Source organism: Salvelinus fontinalis, unplaced genomic scaffold, assembly GCF_029448725.1.
Source record: "Salvelinus fontinalis isolate EN_2023a unplaced genomic scaffold, ASM2944872v1 scaffold_0526, whole genome shotgun sequence".
Lineage (NCBI taxonomy): Eukaryota > Metazoa > Chordata > Actinopteri > Salmoniformes > Salmonidae > Salvelinus > Salvelinus fontinalis.
Genome location: NW_026600735.1, coordinates 42,601 through 61,007, shown reverse-complemented (window position 1 = coordinate 61,007; position 18,407 = coordinate 42,601). Strand labels below are relative to the sequence as shown.

The 18,407-nt window shown below is 49.1% G+C and overlaps 1 protein-coding gene across 1 annotated transcript; it reads right to left on the bottom strand.

Annotated features, from left to right (window-relative positions):
• Positions 1 to 9,143: 9,143 nt before the first annotated feature.
• On the bottom strand, positions 9,144 to 17,754 carry LOC129846404 (uncharacterized). Its single transcript, XM_055914334.1, has 3 exons — positions 17,714 to 17,754; positions 10,482 to 11,174; positions 9,144 to 10,137 (listed from the first exon to the last, which is right to left on the bottom strand). Exons 1-3 carry the CDS (start codon positions 17,752 to 17,754, stop codon positions 9,144 to 9,146), a joined length of 1,728 nt encoding a protein of 575 aa, XP_055770309.1.
• Positions 17,755 to 18,407: the final 653 nt, after the last annotated feature.

The window sequence follows — 18,407 nt, the reverse complement described above, 5'->3', positions numbered from 1 at the left end:
GTGTTAAAGAAATAAATGTCCCAAAATCGCACTAAACGGATATAAATTGCTATAAAACGCTTTAAATTAACTACCTTATGATGTTTTTAACTCCTATAACGAGTAAAAACATGACCGGAAAAATATAACAGGCTAAACTAACGCTTGGAAAAATAGCAGGTCGATGTCCTCCACGCGCATTACGCAGCTGCAAAGGAGCTCCTACCTACAGGGTTTTTTTATTTATAGGGCCTGTGAACGCGCAATCGACCCCATTCAAATCGTCATCACGTAAAGGCATCCAGGGGAAGACGTAAGCAGTGTCCGTAAAGTCATAGCAATAACAGTGCCCTTTTAACTGACTCCAGAACAGTGGCCAAAATTTCTGAAATCTGACTCCATGTCAGGGAAATTGCTGTAGAATGGGCTCTGTTCCACTTAGAGACAAAATTTCAACTCCTATAGAAACTATAGACTGTTTTCTATCCAATAATAATAATAATATGCATATTGTACGATCAAGGATTTTGTGGGAAGCCGTTTCAAAAATTACACGATTAGCATAAATAGTCTCAACAGCGCCCCCATCCTCAACAGTTAAAGGACCTTTCTATGGGACCGGGTTCTATGGTCAGATGAGACCAAAATAGAGCTTTTTGGAGACAAACACCAGAGGTAGGTTTGGCGTAGACAGAAAGATATCCATGCAGAGAAGTACCTCGTCTCCACTGTGAAGTACGGTGGTGGATCTTTGATGTTGTGGGCCTGTTTTTCTTCCAAAGGCCCTGGACAACTTGTTAGGATACATGGTATCATGGTTCCGTCAAGTACCAGCAGATATTAAATCAAAACCTGACTAACTCTGTTAGGAAGCTTAAACTGGGCCGTGTTTGGATCTTCCAGCAGGACAAAAAATGGTTCACTGACCACAGAATGAAGGTTTTGCCATGGTCAAACCTGCGTGATGAGCTGAAGAGGAGAGTCCACAGGCGTGGACCTCGGAACATGAAGGATCTGGAGAGATTCTGTGTGGAGGAATGGTCTCAGATCCCTTGCCATGTGTTCTCCAACCTCATTACACATTATAGGTGAAGACTCAGAGCTGTTATCTTGGCAAAGGGAGGTTTCACAAAGTGTTGAATGAAGGTGTGCAAATAATTGTGGCACATATATATTTGAGAAAAATATTTGTTTTCTGATCATTTTTTTCTTTCAATTATTTTACTTTTATTAAAGGTTAGATTTTTGTGTATATTTTGAATGAAAGACCAAGAGCATGCTAAATAAAGGTATTTCTTTCACAGACCGTTTTGCTCATATTTACCAAGGTGCCAATAGTAGTGGAGGGCACTGTAGTTAGCACATAGGAGGATATGTTTCTCTGTTGACATCATTTCCTTTAGAATTTCTAGCCAAATGTAAAACCTTCCTGTTTTGATTCATATACCAAATTAGCATACCTCCCGAGTCCCTTCCCTGTTTCATACCTGGTAGTTTGGTGGATGGGACTACCAGCTGTCTGAACCTAGAGGGCAACCAGTGAGTCCATCTCCTCTATACCATGTTTCATACCTGGTAGTTTGGTGGATGGGACTACCAGCTGTCTGAACCTAGAGGGCAACCAGTGAGTCCATCTCCTCTATACCATGTTTCATACCTGGTAGTTTGGTGGATGGGACTACCAGCTGTCTGAACCTAGAGGGCAACCAGTGAGTCCATCTCCTCTATACCATGTTTCATACCTGGTAGTTTGGTGGATGGGACTACCAGCTGTCTGAACCTAGAGGGCAACCAGTGAGTCCATCTCCTCTATACCATGTTTCATACCTGGTAGTTTGGTGGATGGGACTACCAGCTGTCTGTAACCTAGAGGGCAACCAGTGAGTCCATCTCCTCTATACCATGTTTCTTGTAAGATGACATTTTGTGCATTTCTGATTTCCAGGTTCCTGCTCTTTAGGCCAAAGGCAGATGACTTTAGGCCCTGGATTTTCCAGGATGAAATAGTGAAGACTTTGTGTGGATGTGGCTGGTGGTGCTGTGGTCTGTAGGTCCTCTTGGCGTGGGTCCTCTATGTGTAGGTCCGGGGGGGGGGGGGGGGGGGGGGGGGGGGGTCTGGGTGGTATGTCTGGTCTGGGTGGTATGTCTGTTGATCTGATAATCCTGTGTGAGGTGTTGGGGCAGCAGTTGAGGTCAATGTCCTTTAGGGTGCTGGCTTAGGTGGGCACTGCTGCCTTGTATAGGTGGACCTGATCTTAAAGGCTGTTCAAGTCTAGGGTGGAATGGTGGGCCAGGTAAACATCTGGTTTTGAGGCACAGTCACAGGAAATATCTCTCTCCTCCCTCTCTCTCTCCCTCTCTCCCCTCCCTCATATCTCTCTCCCCTCTATATTTCTCTCTCTCCCCTCCCTCCCTCTCCTCTATATTTCTCTCTCTCTCCCCTCCCTCCTAACTCTCTCTACTCTCTCTCTCCCCCCTCCCTCCTCTCTCTCCTCTCTCTCTCCCCCCTCCCTCCTACCTCTCTCTCCCTCTCTCCCTCGCTCTCTCTCCCCTCCTCTCTCTCTCTTCCCCTCCCTCCTATCTCTCTCTCCTCTATATTTCTCTCTCTCCCCTCCCTCCTATCTCTCTCTCCCCTCCCTCCTAACTCTCTCTACTCTCTCTCTCCCCTCCCTCCCTCCTACCTCTCTCTCTCTCCCCTCCCTCCCTCCCTCCCTCCTACCTCTCTCTCTCTCTCTCTCTCTCCCCTCCCCCCTCTCTCTCCTCCAGTCATCCCAGACTGGCTTGTGCAATAGACAGTATTTTCCATTATTGAATCTGGAGATTCTGTCGCAACTCTTTTGGGCTGGGTTCAAATCAACTATGTCAAAACCCAGCTTTTCCATCTCTCATCTGGCAGTGGACAGACTCACTCAGACTTCGACTCTCTATGCAGGAGAACTCAATGTAATAGATTATTACTGATTCTTTTAGTGTGGATGAAAGACATAACAAATATCGAAACACATGCTCATTCTAACACCATAACGTCATAGTTTTACATGTGGTCTTATCTGACTGGCCCTGTCAGTTCCCTTTCCTCTCCATGTTGTTTCCTCCACATTTAATACCAAAACTGAATTTAGACGACTCATCATCTGACTTAAAACCAAAGCACAGTGAAGGTCTCTTTCTTTCCGTCACATCTTCCATTCCCTATTCCTTTCAATTCCCTATTCCTTTCCATTCCCCACTCCTTTGATATTCCCCACTCCTTTCCATTCCCCACTCCTTTAAATTCCCCACTCCTTTAAATTCCCCACTCCTTTAAATTCCCCACTCCTTTAAATTCCCCACTCCTTTAAATTCCCCACTCCTTTAAATTCCCCACTCCTTTAAATTCCCCACTCCTTTGATATTCCCCACTCCTTTGATATTCCCCACTCCTTTGATATTCCCCACTCCTTTCCATTCCCCACTCCACTCCTTTCCATTCCCCACTCCTTTCCATTCCCCACTCCTTTCCAATCCCCACTCCATTCCCCACTCCTTTCCATTCCCCACTCCTTTCCATTCCATTCCCCACTCGTTTCCAATCCCCACTCCTTTCCAATCCCCACTCCTTTCCAATCCCCACTCCTTTCCAATCCCCACTCCTTTCCAATCCCCACTCCTTTCCATTCCCCACTCCTTTCCATTCCATTCCCCACTCCTTTCCATTCCATTCCCCACTCCTTTCCATTCCATTCCATTCCATTCCCCAATCCATTCCATTCCATTCCCCAATCCATTCCATTCCATTCCCCAATCCATTCCATTCCATTCCCCACTCCATTCCATTCCCCACTCCTTTCCATTCCCCACTCCTTTCCATTCCCCACTCCTTTCCATTCCCCACTCCTTTCCATTCCCCACTCCTTTCCATTCCCCACTCCTTTCCATTCCCCATCCTTTCCATTCCCCACTCCTTTCCATTCCCCACTCTTTTCCATTCCCCACTCTTTTCCATTCCCCACTCCATTCCATTCCATTCCCCACTCCATTCCATTCCCCACTCCTTTCCATTCCATTCCATTCCATTCCCCAATCCATTCCATTCCATTCCCCAATCCATTCCATTCCATTCCCCAATCCATTCCATTCCATTCCCCAATCCATTCCATTCCATTCCCCACTCCATTCCATTCCCCACTCCATTCCATTCCATTCCCCACTCCTTTCCATTCCCCACTCCTTTCCATTCCCCACTCCTTTCCATTCCCCACTCCTTTCCATTCCCCACTCCTTTCCATTCCCCACTCCTTTCCATTCCCCACTCTTTTCCATTCCCCACTCTTTTCCATTCCCCACTCTTTTCCATTCCCCACTCTTTTCCATTCCCCACTCTTTTCCATTCCCCACTCCATTCCATTCCCCACTCCATTCCATTCCCCACTCCATTCCATTCCCCACTCCATTCCATTCCCCACTCCATTCCATTCCCCACTCCACTCCATTCCATTCCCCACTCCACTCCATTCCATTCCCCACTCCATTCCATTCCCCACTCCATTCCATTCCATTCCCCACTCCATTCCATTCCATTCCCCACTCCATTCCATTCCCCACTCCATTCCATTCCCCACTCCTTTCCATTCCCCACTCCTTTCCATTCCCCACTCCTTTCCATTCCCCACTCCTTTCCATTCCCCACTCCTTTCCATTCCCCACTCCATTCCATTCCCCACTCCATTCCATTCCCCACTCCATTCCATTCCCCACTCCATTCCATTCCCCACTCCATTCCATTCCTCACTCCATTCCATTCCCCACTCCATTCCATTCCCCACTCTTTTCCATTCCCCACTCTTTTCCATTCCCCACTCTTTTCCATTCCCCACTCTTTTCCATTCCATTCCCCACTCCATTCCATTCCCCACTCCATTCCATTCCCCACTCCATTCCATTCCCCACTCCATTCCATTCCCCACTCCATTCCATTCCCCACTCCATTCCATTCCCCACTCCTTTCCATTCCCCACTCCTTTCCATTCCCCACTCCATTCCATTCCCCACTCCACTCCATTCCATTCCCCACTCCATTCCATTCCCCACTCCACTCCATTCCATTCCCCACTCCATTCCATTCCATTCCCCACTCCTTTCCATTCCATTCCCCACTCCATTCCATTCCATTCCCCACTCCATTCCATTCCATTCCCCACTCCATTCCATTCCATTCCCCACTCCATTTCATTCCATTCCCCACTCCATTCCATTCCCCACTCCATTCCATTCCCCACTCCTTTCCATTCCCCACTCCTTTCCATTCCCAACTCCATTCCATTCCCCACTCCATTCCATTCCCCACTCCTTTCCATTCCCCACTCCTTTCCATTCACCACTCCTTTCCATTCCCCACTCCATTCCATTCCCCACTCCACTCCATTCCATTCCCCACTCCTTTCCATTCCATTCCCCACTCCATTCCATTCCCCACTCCATTCCAATCCATTCCATTCCATTCCCCACTCCTTTCCATTCCCCACTCCACTCCTTTCCATTTCCCACTCCATTCCATTCCCCACTCCATTCCATTCCATTCCCCACTCCATTCCATTCCATTCCCCATTCCATTCCATTCCATTCCCCACTCCTTTCCATTCCATTCCCCACTCCTTTCCATTCCATTCCCCACTCCTTTCCAATCCCCACTCCTTTCCAATCCCCACTCCTTTCCAATCCCCACTCCTTTCCAATCCCCACTCCTTTCCATTCCGTTCCCCACTCCTTTCCATTCCCCACTCCTTTCCATTCCCCACTCCTTTCCATTCCCCACTCCTTTCCATTCCCCACTCCTTTCCATTCCCCACTCCTTTCCATTCCCCACTCCTTTCCATTCCCCACTCCTTTCCATTCCCCACTCTTTTCCATTCCATTCCCCACTCCATTCCATTCCCCACTCCATTCCATTCCCCACTCCATTCCATTCCCCACTCCATTCCATTCCCCACTCCATTCCATTCCCCACTCCTTTCCATTCCCCACTCCTTTCCATTCCCCACTCCATTCCATTCCCCACTCCACTCCATTCCATTCCCCACTCCATTCCATTCCCCACTCCATTCCATTCCCCACTCCACTCCATTCCATTCCCCACTCCATTCCATTCCATTCCCCACTCCACTCCATTCCATTCCCCACTCCATTCCATTCCCCACTCCATTCCATTCCCCACTCCATTCCATTCCCCACTCCATTCCATTCCCCACTCCATTCCATTCCCCACTCCTTTCCATTCCCCACTCCTTTCCATTCCCCACTCCATTCCATTCCCCACTCCATTCCATTCCCCACTCCATTCCATTCCCCACTCCATTCCATTCCCCACTCCATTCCATTCCCCACTCCATTCCATTCCCCACTCCTTTCCATTCCCCACTCCTTTCCATTCCCCACTCCTTTCCATTCACCACTCCTTTCCATTCCCCACTCCATTCCATTCCCCACTCCACTCCATTCCATTCCCCACTCCTTTCCATTCCATTCCCCACTCCATTCCATTCCCCACTCCTTTCCATTCCCCACTCCATTCCATTCCATTCCATTCCCCACTCCTTTCCATTCCCCACTCCACTCCTTTCCATTTCCCACTCCATTCCATTCCATTCCCCACTCCACTCCATTCCATTCCCCACTCCATTCCATTCCATTCCCCACTCCTTTCCACTCCATTCCATTCCCCACTCCTTTCCATTCCACACTCCTTTCCATTCCCCACTCCTTTCCATTCCCCACTCCTTTCCATTCCCCACTCCTTTCCATTCCATTCCCCACTCCTTTCCATTCCATTCCCCACTCCATTCCATTCCCCACTCCATTCCCCACTCCACTCCTTTCCATTCCCCACTCCACTCCTTTCCATTTCCCACTCCTTTCCATTCCCCACTCCACTCCTTTCCATTTCCCACTCCTTTCCATTCCCCACTCCTTTCCATTCCCCACTCCTTTCCATTCCCCACTCCATTCCACTCCATTCCATTCCATTCCCCACTCCATTCCATTCCATTCCCCACTCCATTCCATTCCATTCCCCACTCCATTCCATTCCATTCCCCACTCCATTCCATTCCATTCCCCACTCCATTCCATTCCCCACTCCATTCCATTCCCCACTCCATTCCATTCCCCACTCCATTCCATTCCATTCCCCACTCCATTCCATTCCCCACTCCATTCCATTCCATTCCCCACTCCATTCCATTCCATTCCCCACTCCTTTCCATTCCATTCCCCACTCCTTTCCATTCCATTCCCCACTCCATCCCCCACTCATTTCCATTCCCTATTTCCTTCCATTCTCTCTGCTCTATCTCTCCTCTCTCTGTAACTTCTGTTTAGTTCTGACCCCAGTTCACTCCATGAAGAGAAGAACAACTGTAGCCTGCAGCCTTTTGATTCTTCCTGCAGGACACCCTGGTCCTGGTCTGCAGCCATGTGGTTACTTCCTTCAGGACACCCTGGTCCTGGTCAGCAGCCATGTGGTTACTTCCTTCAGGACACCCTGGTCCTGGTCTGCAGCCATGTGGTTACTTCCTGCAGGACACCCTGGTCCTGGTCTGCAGCCATGTGGTTACTTCCTTCAGGACACCCTGGTCCTGGTCTGCAGCCATGTGGTTACTTCCTTCAGGACACCCTGGTCCTGGTCTGCAGCCATGTGGTTACTTCCTTCAGGACACCCTGGTCCTGGTCTGCAGCCATGTGGTTACTTCCTTCAGGACACCCTGGTCCTGGTCTGCAGCCATGTGGTTACTTCCTTCAGGACACCCTGGTCCTGGTCTGCAGCCATGTGGTTACTTCCTTCAGGACACCCTGGTCCTGGTCTGCGGCCATGTGGTTACTTCCTTCAGGACACCCTGGTCCTGGTCTGCGGCCATGTGGTTACTTCCTTCAGGACACCCTGGTACTGGTCTGCAGCCATGTGGTTACTTCCCTCAGGACACCCTGGTCCTGGTCTGCAGCCATGTGGTTACTTCCTTCAGGACACCCTGGTCCTGGTCTGCAGCCATGTGGTTACTTCCTTCAGGACACCCTGGTCCTGGTCAGCAGCCATGTGGTTACTTCCTTCCCTATGATGTTTCTCCTGGGCTGCAGCAAGACTTGACTACATATTGTCTCTCTCTCTCTGTCTAGACTGTGTACTGTAGTAATGACTACATATTGTCTCTCTCTGTCTAGACTGTGTACTATAGTAATGACTACATATTGTCTCTCTGTCTAGACTGTGTACTATAGTGAGGACTACATATTGTCTCTCTCTGTCTAGACTGTGTACTATAGTAATGACTACATATTGTCTCTCTGTCTAGACTGTGTACTATAGTAATGACTACATATTGTCTCTCTGTCTAGACTGTGTACTATAGTAATGACTACATATTGTCTCTCTCTGTCTAGACTGTGTACTATAGTAATGACTACATATTGTCTCTCTCTGTCTAGACTGTGTACTATAGTAATGACTACATATTGTCTCTCTCTGTCTAGACTGTGTACTATAGTAATGACTACATATTGTCTCTCTGTCTAGACTGTGTACTATAGTGATGACTACATATTCTCTCTCTGACTAGACTGTGTACTATAGTAATGACTACATATTGTCTCTCTCTGTCTAGACTGTGTACTATAGTGATGACTACTTATTGTCTCTCTCTGTCTAGACTGTGTACTATAGTGATGACTACTTATTGTCTCTCTCTATCTAGACTGTGTACTATAGTAATGACTACTTATTGTCTCTCTCTCTCTAGACTGTGTACTATAGTGATGACTACATATTCTCTCTCTCTAGACTGTGTACTATAGTAATGACTACATATTCTCTCTCTCTAGACTGTGTACTATAGTAATGACTACGTATTGTCTCTCTCTAGACTGTGTACTATAGTAATGACTACATATTGTCTCTCTCTAGACTGTGTACTATAGTAATGACTACATATTGTCTCTCTCTAGACTGTGTACTATAGTAATGACTACATATTGTCTCTCTCTAGACTGTGTACTATAGTAATGACTACATATTGTCTCTCTCTCTCTCTGAAGAGTTAACATGGCTGTCATAGAATGTTGTAGTGTCATGTAAATGCGTTATAATGCAGAAACATCAATGTCCCAACTCTCTAAATACATGACTCTGGATATAACTATGGGCTGTACTGAGGGGCTGTAGCAGCAGGCTGTAACGAGGGGCTGTAACGATGGGCTGTAACGACGGGCTGTATCGAGGTGCTGTACTGAGGGGCTGTAGCAGCAGGCTGTAACGAGGGGCTGTAGCAGCAGGCTGTAACGAGGGGCTGTAACGAGGTGCTGTACTGAGGGGCTGTAGCAGCAGGCTGTAACGAGGGGCTGTAGCAGCAGGATGTAACGAGGGCTGTAGCAGCAGGATGTAACGAGGGGCTGTAGCAGCAGGATGTAACGAGGGGCTGTACCAGCAGGATGTAACGAGGGGCTGTAGCAGCAGGATGTAACGAGGGGCTGTAGCAGCAGGATGTAATGAGGGGCTGTAGCAGCAGGCTGTAACGAGGGGCTGTAGCAGCAGGATGTAACGAGGGGCTGTAACGATGGGCTGTAGCAGCAGGATGTAACGAGGGGCTGTAGCAGCAGGCTGTAACGAGGGGCTGTAGCAGCAGGATGTAACGAGGGGCTGTAACGATGGGCTGTAGCAGCAGGATGTAACGAGGGGCTGTAGCAGCAGGATGTAACGAGGGGCTGTAGCAGCAGGATGTAACGAGGGGCTGTAGCAGCAGGCTGTAACGAGGGGCTGTAACGATGGGCTGTACTGAGGGGCTGTAGCAGCAGGATGTAACGAGGGGCTGTAGCAGCAGGCTGTAATGAGGGGCTGTAACGATGGGCTGTAGCAGCAGGATGTAACGAGGGGCTGTACTAGCAGGATGTAACGAGGGGCTGTACTGAGGGGCTGTAGCAGCAGGCTGCAACGAGGGGCTGTACAGAGGGGCTGTAGCAGCAGGCTGCAATGAGGGGCTGTAGCAGTAGGCTGTAACGAGGGGCTGTAACGATGGGCTGTAACGACGGGCTGTATCGAGGGGCTGTAGCAGCAGGATGTAACGAGGGGCTGTACTAGCAGGATGTAACGAGGGGCTGTAGCAGCAGGATGTAACGAGGGGCTGTAGCAGCAGGCTGTAACAAGGGGCTGTACTAGCAGGATGTAACAAGGGGCTGTAGCAGCAGGCTGTAACGAGGGGCTGTAGCAGCAGGCTGTAACGAGGGGCTGTACTAGCAGGATGTAACTAGGGGCTGTAGCAGCAGGATGTAACGAGGGGCTGTAGCAGCAGGATGTAACGAGGGGCTGTAGCAGCAGGCTGTAACGAGGGGCTGTAACGATGGGCTGTACTGAGGGGCTGTAGCAGCAGGCTGTAATGATGGGCTGTAACGAGGGGCTGTACTAGCAGGATGTAACGAGGGGCTGTAGCAGCAGGCTGTAACGAGGGGCTGTAGCAGCAGGCTGTAACGAGGGGCTGTACTAGCAGGATGTAACGAGGGGCTGTAGCAGCAGGATGTAACGAGGGGCTGTAGCAGCAGGCTGTAATGATGGGCTGTAACGATGGGCTGTAACGACGGGCTGTATCGAGGGGCTGTACTGAGGGGCTGTACTGAGGGGCTGTAGCAGCAGGATGTAACGAGGGGCTGTAGCAGCAGGCTGTAACGAGGGGCTGTAACGATGGGCTGTACTGAGGGGCTGTAGCAGCAGGCTGTAATGATGGGCTGTAACGAGGGGCTGTACTAGCAGGATGTAACGAGGGGCTGTAGCAGCAGGCTGTAACGAGGGGCTGTAGCAGCAGGCTGTAACGAGGGGCTGTACTAGCAGGATGTAACGAGGGGCTGTAGCAGCAGGCTGTAACGAGGGGCTGTAACGATGGGCTGTACTGAGGGGCTGTAGCAGCAGGCTGTAATGATGGGCTGTAACGATGGGCTGTAACGACGGGCTGTATCGAGGGGCTGTACTGAGGGGCTGTAGCAGCAGGATGTAACGAGGGGCTGTACTGAAGGGCTGCAGCAGGCTGTAACGAGGGGTTGTACTGAGGGGCTGTACTAGCAGGATGTAACGAGGGGCTGTGACGATGGGCTGTACTGAGGGGCTGGAGCAGCAGGATGTATCGAGGGGCTGTACTGAGGGGCTGTGACGACGGGCTGTACTGAGGGGCTGTACTGAGGGGCTGTAGCAACAGGATGTAACGAGGGGCTTTCCAGGTCTGTTAGTACATTTACATTACATTTAAGTCATTTAGCAGACGCTCTTATCCAGAGCGACTTACAAATTGGTGCATTCACCAGTCACATCTCTGTAGAGACCATATGTCATAAACTCAGCAAAAAAAGAAACGTCCTCTCACTGTCAACTGCGTTTATTTTCAGCAAAATAAACATGTTTAAATATTAAATAAATATGTATAAAATATATAAATATGAACATAAGATTCAAAGTTCCACAGACATGTGACAAACAAATTTAATAATGTGTCCCTGAACAAAGGGGGGGATCAAAATCAACAGTCAAAATCAATTAAGTACTGCAGTGCATCTCCTCCTCATGGACTGCACCAGATTTGCCAGTTCTTGCTGTGAGATGTTACCCCCACTCTTCCACCAAGGCATTTCTGTCGGGAATGGCCATAGCCCTCACCCTCCGATCCAACAGGTACCAGACGTGCTCAATGGGATCCGGGTTCTTCGCTGGCCATGGCAGAACACTGACATTCGAGCAGTACGGCTGGTGGCATTGTCATGCTGGAGGGTCATGTCAGGATGAGCCTGCAGGAAGGGTACCACATGAGGGAGGAGGATGTCTTCCCTGTAACGCACAGCTTTGAGATTGCCTGCAATGACAACAAGCTCAGTCCGATGATGCTGTGACACACCGCCCCAGACCATGACGGACCCTCCACCTCCAAATCGATCTCGCTCCAGAGTACAGGCCTCGGTGTAATGCTCATTATTTAGACAATAAACGCAAATCCGACCATCACCCCTGGTGAACCAAAACCGCGACTTGTCAGTGAAGATAACTTTTTGCCAGTCCTGTCTGGTCCAGCGACGGTGGGTTTGTGATCATAGGCAACGTTGTTGCCGGTGATGTCTGGTGAGGACCTGCCTTACAACAGGCCTACAAGCCCTCAGTTCAGCCTCAGCCTATTGCGGACAGTCTGAGCACTGATGGAGGGATTGTGCATTCCTGGTGTAACTCTGGTAGTTGTTGTTGCCATCCTGTACCTGTCCCGCAGGTGTGATGTTCGGATGTACCGATCCTGTGCAGGTGTTGTTACATGTGGTCTGCCACTGCGAGGATGATCAGCTGTCCGTCCTGTCTCCCTGTAGCACTGTCTTGGCACGGACATCACAGCACGGACATTGCAATTTTTCCCCCAGGCCACATTTGCAGTCCTCATGCCTCCTTGCAGCATGCCTAAGGCGCGTTCACGCAGATGAACAGGGACCCTGGGCATCTTTATTTGGTGTTTTTCAGAGTCAGTAGAAAGGCCTCTTTAGTGTCCTAAGTTTTCATAACTGTGACCTTAATTGCCTACCGTCTGTAAGCCGTTAGTGTCTTAACGACCGTTCCACAGGTGCATGTTCATTAATTGTTTATGGTTCATTGAACAAGCATGGGAAACAGTGTTTAAACCCTTAAACCCTGGATTTTTATAAATTATCTTTGAAAGACAGGGTCCTGAAAAAAGGACGTTTCTTTTTTTTTCTGAGTGTAGAATGCGTTCCTTGTCCTGCAGACACGGACCATGCTGTCCTTTGAGGGGCGACAGAGAGGCTGGTAGGGGCGGAAGGGAGGGATCAAGAAGGGTGATTTCCTATAGGCCAGCATTAACCCTTGACCCCACCCAACGACCCTCTTTATAAATCTTCCAGTTTGACCACCGACCATCAATGGGCTGCAGATCCTTGTCTTTGGTTATATGTGCTGAATTAGAGGCATCACACAGGGCTTCTGTTCCATAGCAATGCACTTCCTCTTGTTAAATGGTCACAGGCTTATTGAAAGATAGACCTTTAGTTCTATTTAAATAGGGTAACATGCTTTTTATAATCAGTACATATGCAGCAAAAAGGATAACTGTACAGGCAATATGATCATCTGATAACTATACAGGCATTAGGATTATCTGATAACTATACAGGCATTATGATTATCTGATAACTATACAGGCAATAGGATTAGCTGATAACTGTACATGCATATCTCTCAAATACACTCTTAACGACTTCCGGATTGGCGTATAGAAGTTATTTAAAGCCACAGCCCGCATTTAAAGTCTCCCACAGCCCACACCTCTCTGACTTCAGCCTTGGCCCTATAGAAAGGGACTGGCCCACATCTCTCTGACTTCAGCCTTGGCCCTATAGAAAGGGACTGCCCCACATCTCTCTGACTTCAGCCGTGGCCCTATAGAAAGGGACTGGCCCACATCTCTCTGACTTCAGCCCTATAGAAGGGGAATGGCCCATACCTCCTGACTTCAGCCTTGGCCCTATAGAATGGGAATGGCCCACACCTCCTGACTTCAGCCTTGGCCCTATAGAAGGGGACTGGCCCACACCTCCTGACTTCAGGCCAATAGAATGGGACTGGCCCACACCTCCTGACTTCAGCCCTATAGAAGGGGACTGGCCCACACCTCCTGACTTCAGCCCAATAGAAGGGGACTGGCCCACACCACCTGATTTCAGCCCAATAGAAGGGGACTGGCCCACACCACCTGACTTCAGCCCAATAGAAGTGGACTGGCCCACACCACCTGACTTCAGCCCAATAGAAGGCGACTGGCCCACACCTCCTGACTTCAGCCCAACAGAAGGGGACTGGGGTCGCGTCCCGAATGGCACCCTATTCCTTATTTAGTGCACTACGTTTGACCAGGGCCCATGGGGTTCTGACAATCTCTTTATTGGCTGTTTTGGGAACTGTCTGTCCAGTGTTTTCATAGGGCAAACCACAGTGATGTCATCCTGCCTGCATGGACCCAGTTAATATTAGCAGTATTTGCAGAGCTGTGTGTGTGTGTGTGTGTGTGTGTGTGTGTGTGTGTGTGTGTGTGTGTGTGTGTGTGTGTGTGTTCAGCAAGCCCAGATAACATTGCAGACTTTTCCATTACTGTGACATCACATCCTGTTTAAAAATCTCTTTTAAAGGGTCAGTAAGAGCCCTATGGGCCCTAATCAGAAGTAGTGCACTACAGTGAATACAGGGCCCATTTGGAACACAGCCTCAGAGATCACTGATTGCATGGTGGAAACATTGCCTTGTCCTTGTTCCTCCTCAGCAGATCTCAGTAGCCTTATGAATCAAGGTGGCTGTGGGATTGAAGGCTACACACTCATACGAAGTGTCAGTGCTCTACACACAGGAGGGGTACAAACCACACGTACTGAGGGGTATAAACTACTACTTTCCTCATCGTCACAGAGTTGGAGAGGAGAAGGGGGAAAGTACTGCCGGGTTCTGGCTCTCTGAACAACTGTATATGCCAGGAACTGACTCCACACACACACACACACACACACACACACACACACACACACACACACACACACACACACACACACACACAGCCTTGCTCTTCTGTGACCAGCTGTCTTTGGGCTGTCAGCTCTGATTGGCTCAGTACACTTAACAGGTCCCGTGGCTGTGTGTGTTAGTGTGCGTGATTGTGTATGTGGGTGTGTATGTGCACAGTGCATCTCAGTGAATGCTCTTCTCCAGTAGAGTGTGCAGTATCAGAGGAACAGACTGCAGAAGTACAAAACGTTTTTCTCATCCACAGTATTCAAACATCCCTTTTTGCTCACGTCCAGCCATCATATCTAGTATTCATCTGATGTTGATGTAATATTGTGAAGCACAGTTTAGTCTCAACGTCTATGAGGAGATTTATACAAAGTTGACTGAAAACAAAGTGAGGGATAGACATAAAAATGTAGGTGTGTGTGTGTGTGTGTCTGTGTGTGTGTGTCTGTGCGCTCCAGAACTGCCATGATAAAGACTGTCTCAGACCAGAGCTCCAGAGCTGCCATGATAAAGACTGTCTCAGACCAGAGCTCCAGAGCTGCCATGATAAAGACTGTCTATCCAAGCACCACTACTCCGTCCCTTCACCTGTGTTTGTTTACTTTGCTTGTAGAAAGTAAATATTGATTTAGCTGAGTCCAAACAGACTCAGCTACACCAACTAGTGCAGTGGTTCCCAAACGTATAGTCCCGTACCCCTTCAGACATTCACCCTCCAGCTGCGTTCCCCCTCTAGCACCAGGGTCAGCGCACTCACACATATAGTGTTTTTGACATCATTGTAAGCCTGCCACACATAGAAAAAGATGGGGCTAATGTGGGCTATTCCCTGAGCCTGTATTTAGTTTTCATGCTAGTGAGGGCCGAGAATCCACTCTCTCATAGGTAAGTGGTTGCAGAGGGCATCAGTGTCTTAACAGTGCGATTTGCCAAGGCAGGATACTCTGAGCGCAGCCCTATCCAGAAATCTGGCAGTGGCTTCTGATTAAATTACATTTTCACAGAACCACTTGTTGCAATTTTGATGAGGCTCTCTTGTTCAGATATGGGTAAGTGGACTGTAGGCAGGGCATGAAAGGGATAACGAATCCAGTTGTTTGTGTCATCCATTTCAGGAAAGTACCTGCGTAATTATTCACCCAACTCAATCAGGTGCTTTGCTATATCACATTTGACATTGTCCGTAAGCTTGAGTTCATTTGCGCACAAACAATCACACAGTGATGGAAAGACCTGTGTGTTGTCCTTGTTAATGCAGACAGAGAAGAGCTCCAACTTCTTAATCATAGCGTCAAGTAGAGCTGGTATGTGTCTCTATTGACGCAGGGCCGTACTTGTTTTTAACCATTAATACATTTTAGAGCAAACGGAATGAGCAGCAGCTACGTTTGGCTACATACGGATCCTTAGTGGAATTCCTGCGAGAGTGTAACGGTTAATGTGATTGGATGTTAAGTATTTGACTAGGCTACCTGTATTTGACATTGTGTTATCTCGCTGAACACTAGACGGTTGCATTTTATTTTTGGCAGTAAAACGACGATACTCAGGCGAGACAAAAACTTCACCCAGACAGTAAAAAAAGAAGGAAAAGTGAATCACATTTTTATTTGGCATACCCCCGACGGCATTGTACGTACCCCAGTTTGGGAATACGTTAACTAGTGTATCTGTCATTTTCAAAAGAAAAACTGAGAACGATGTCTAAGGCTTTAAGGACTGTGAGAGTGGGTGTGTTTGCAGAATGAGAGAGTCTGTGTGTATGTGCACGTGAGAGAGCTGACAGAGAAAGGGTGTGGTAGGGACAGAGAGAGAGGGAGGGACAGACAGTGAGGGAGGGACAGACAGATAGATAGATAGAGAGAGAGGGCGGGTCAGAGAGAGAGGGAGGGACAGACAGACAGAGAGAGAGGGAGGGAGGGACAGAGAGTGAGGGAGGGACAGAGAGAGAGGGAGGGACAGAGAGTGAGGGAGGGACAGACAGATAGATAGATAGAGAGAGAGGGCGGGTCAGAGAGAGAGGGAGGGACAGACAGACAGAGAGAGAGAGAGGGCGGGACAGAGAGAGAGGGAGGGACAGACAGACAGAGGGATAGCCAGAGAGAGAGAGAGAGGGCGGGTGGGTTAGAGAGAGAGAGAGAGGGTGGGTCAGAGAGAGAGGGAGGGACAGAGGAGAATAAGACAGTCAGAATGTGTTTGTGTAATATAATATGTTATAATAATAATCACCCAGATCTCTCATCTGCTGCTGTCTCTATCTCTTCCTTCCTGAGAACAGAGGATGAGTATGACGGAGAGGGGTGTAGGAGAGGAGGAGTGTGACGGAGAGGGGTGGAGGAGAGGAGGAGTGTGATGTAGAGGGGTGTAGAAGAGGAGGAGTGTGATGTGGAGGAGAGGAGGAGTGTGATGGAGAGAAGTGGAGGAGAGGAGGAGTGTGATGTGGAGGGGTGTAGAAGAGGAGAAGTGTGATGTGGAGGAGAGTACACACATGCACGCACACAACCCAGTGTTACAACCCCATCCCACTATTCATCTCTCCTTCTCTCTCTATCCCCCTCTCTCCATCTCTGACCCCCCCACACACATCCATACCCAGTGATAGGGAGTCACACATATGGTGAGCAGGGCAGGGTCTGTTTATATAGCTGTGAGAGCAGTGATCTAGGTTCTGCTGCATGCCTGAGATGCCTTGGCTGTGACATGCTTGAGGGGTTGGCCTCTGGGACTGGGGTGGCCCCTGTGTGTATGCTTGGGGGGGGGCTTACAAATATATATAAAAAATGACTTTCTGTGCCTCCCGAGTGGCACAGCATCACAGTGCTAGAGGCGTCACTACAGACCCGGGTTTGATCACAGGCTGTGTCACAACCAGACGTAATCAGGAGTCCCATAGGGCGTCACACAATTGTCCCAGCGTCGTCCAGGTTAGGGGAGGGTTTGGCCGTGGGGGCTTTACTTAGCTCATCGCGCTCTAGCGACTCCTTGTGGCGGGCCGGGCGCCTGCAGGCTGACCACGGTGTTTCCTCGGACACATTGGTGCGGCTGACTTCTGGGTTAAGTGAGCGGGTGTTAAGAAGCACGGTTTGGCGGGTCATGTTTCTGAGGACACATGACTTAACCTTCGCCTCCCGAGCCCGTTGGGGAGTTGCAGCGATGAGACGAGGTAACAGAGCTCACTGTTTCCTCTCGTGGCCACTTTCCACGACATCTCCCGACATCCTCAGACATGGATGAACGTCAAATAGTGACTTGTATTGCGGGTGACCTGCCTGCTCCGTTTGGGGTGGGACCAGGGGTGGCCTCTCTGTGTCTTATGGTCCCACCAGCTGGATGCTGTCTGGAGACCTACAGGGTTATGGCTGTCGTCAGTCTGTCTACCCAGGGTTAGGAATATCGTGAGTCTGTCTACCCAGGGTTAGAAATGTCCTCAGTCTTTCTACCCAGGGTTAGGGCTATCGTCAGTCTGTCTACCCAGGGTTAGGGCTATCGTCATTCTGTCTACCCAGGGTTAGGAATGTCCTCAGTCTGTCTACCCAGGGTTAGGAATATCGTCAGTCTGTCTACCCAGCCCAAGTCTGATCATGGAATTTGGCAAAAAGGCTGTTGTGTCCCGCCAAGGGTTACATAGGGGAACTCACTGGAAGGCTGTGACCACCCCCTAGTGGTGGAAAGAGAGAATAACAGTTCAGGAAATGATGTACTTTTAAAGTTGGATGTCTAAAACTACAAATATATCAACGTTGCAATTATAACCAAATGTGATTTCCTGAGATCAGTCTGTCCCCCTAGAAGAGATTATAGCCTAAGCAGATTTACATAACCAATGCTTAAACTGTTTGTAACAGGTTGTGCATTGAAACAAACAGATTTC

Coding starts and splice junctions, on each gene's coding strand:
- LOC129846404 (XM_055914334.1), bottom strand. CDS start 17,754: ATGTCGGGAGATGTCGTGGAAAGTGGCCACGAGAGGAAACA. Junction 11,175..17,713: donor AGTGGCCACGAGAGGAAACA/GTGAGCTCTGTT, acceptor CTGTTGCTACAG/CCCCTCAGTACAGCCCCTCA. Junction 10,138..10,481: donor CCCCTCGTTACATCCTGCTA/GTACAGCCCCTC, acceptor CCCTTGTTACAG/CCTGCTGCTACAGCCCCTCG.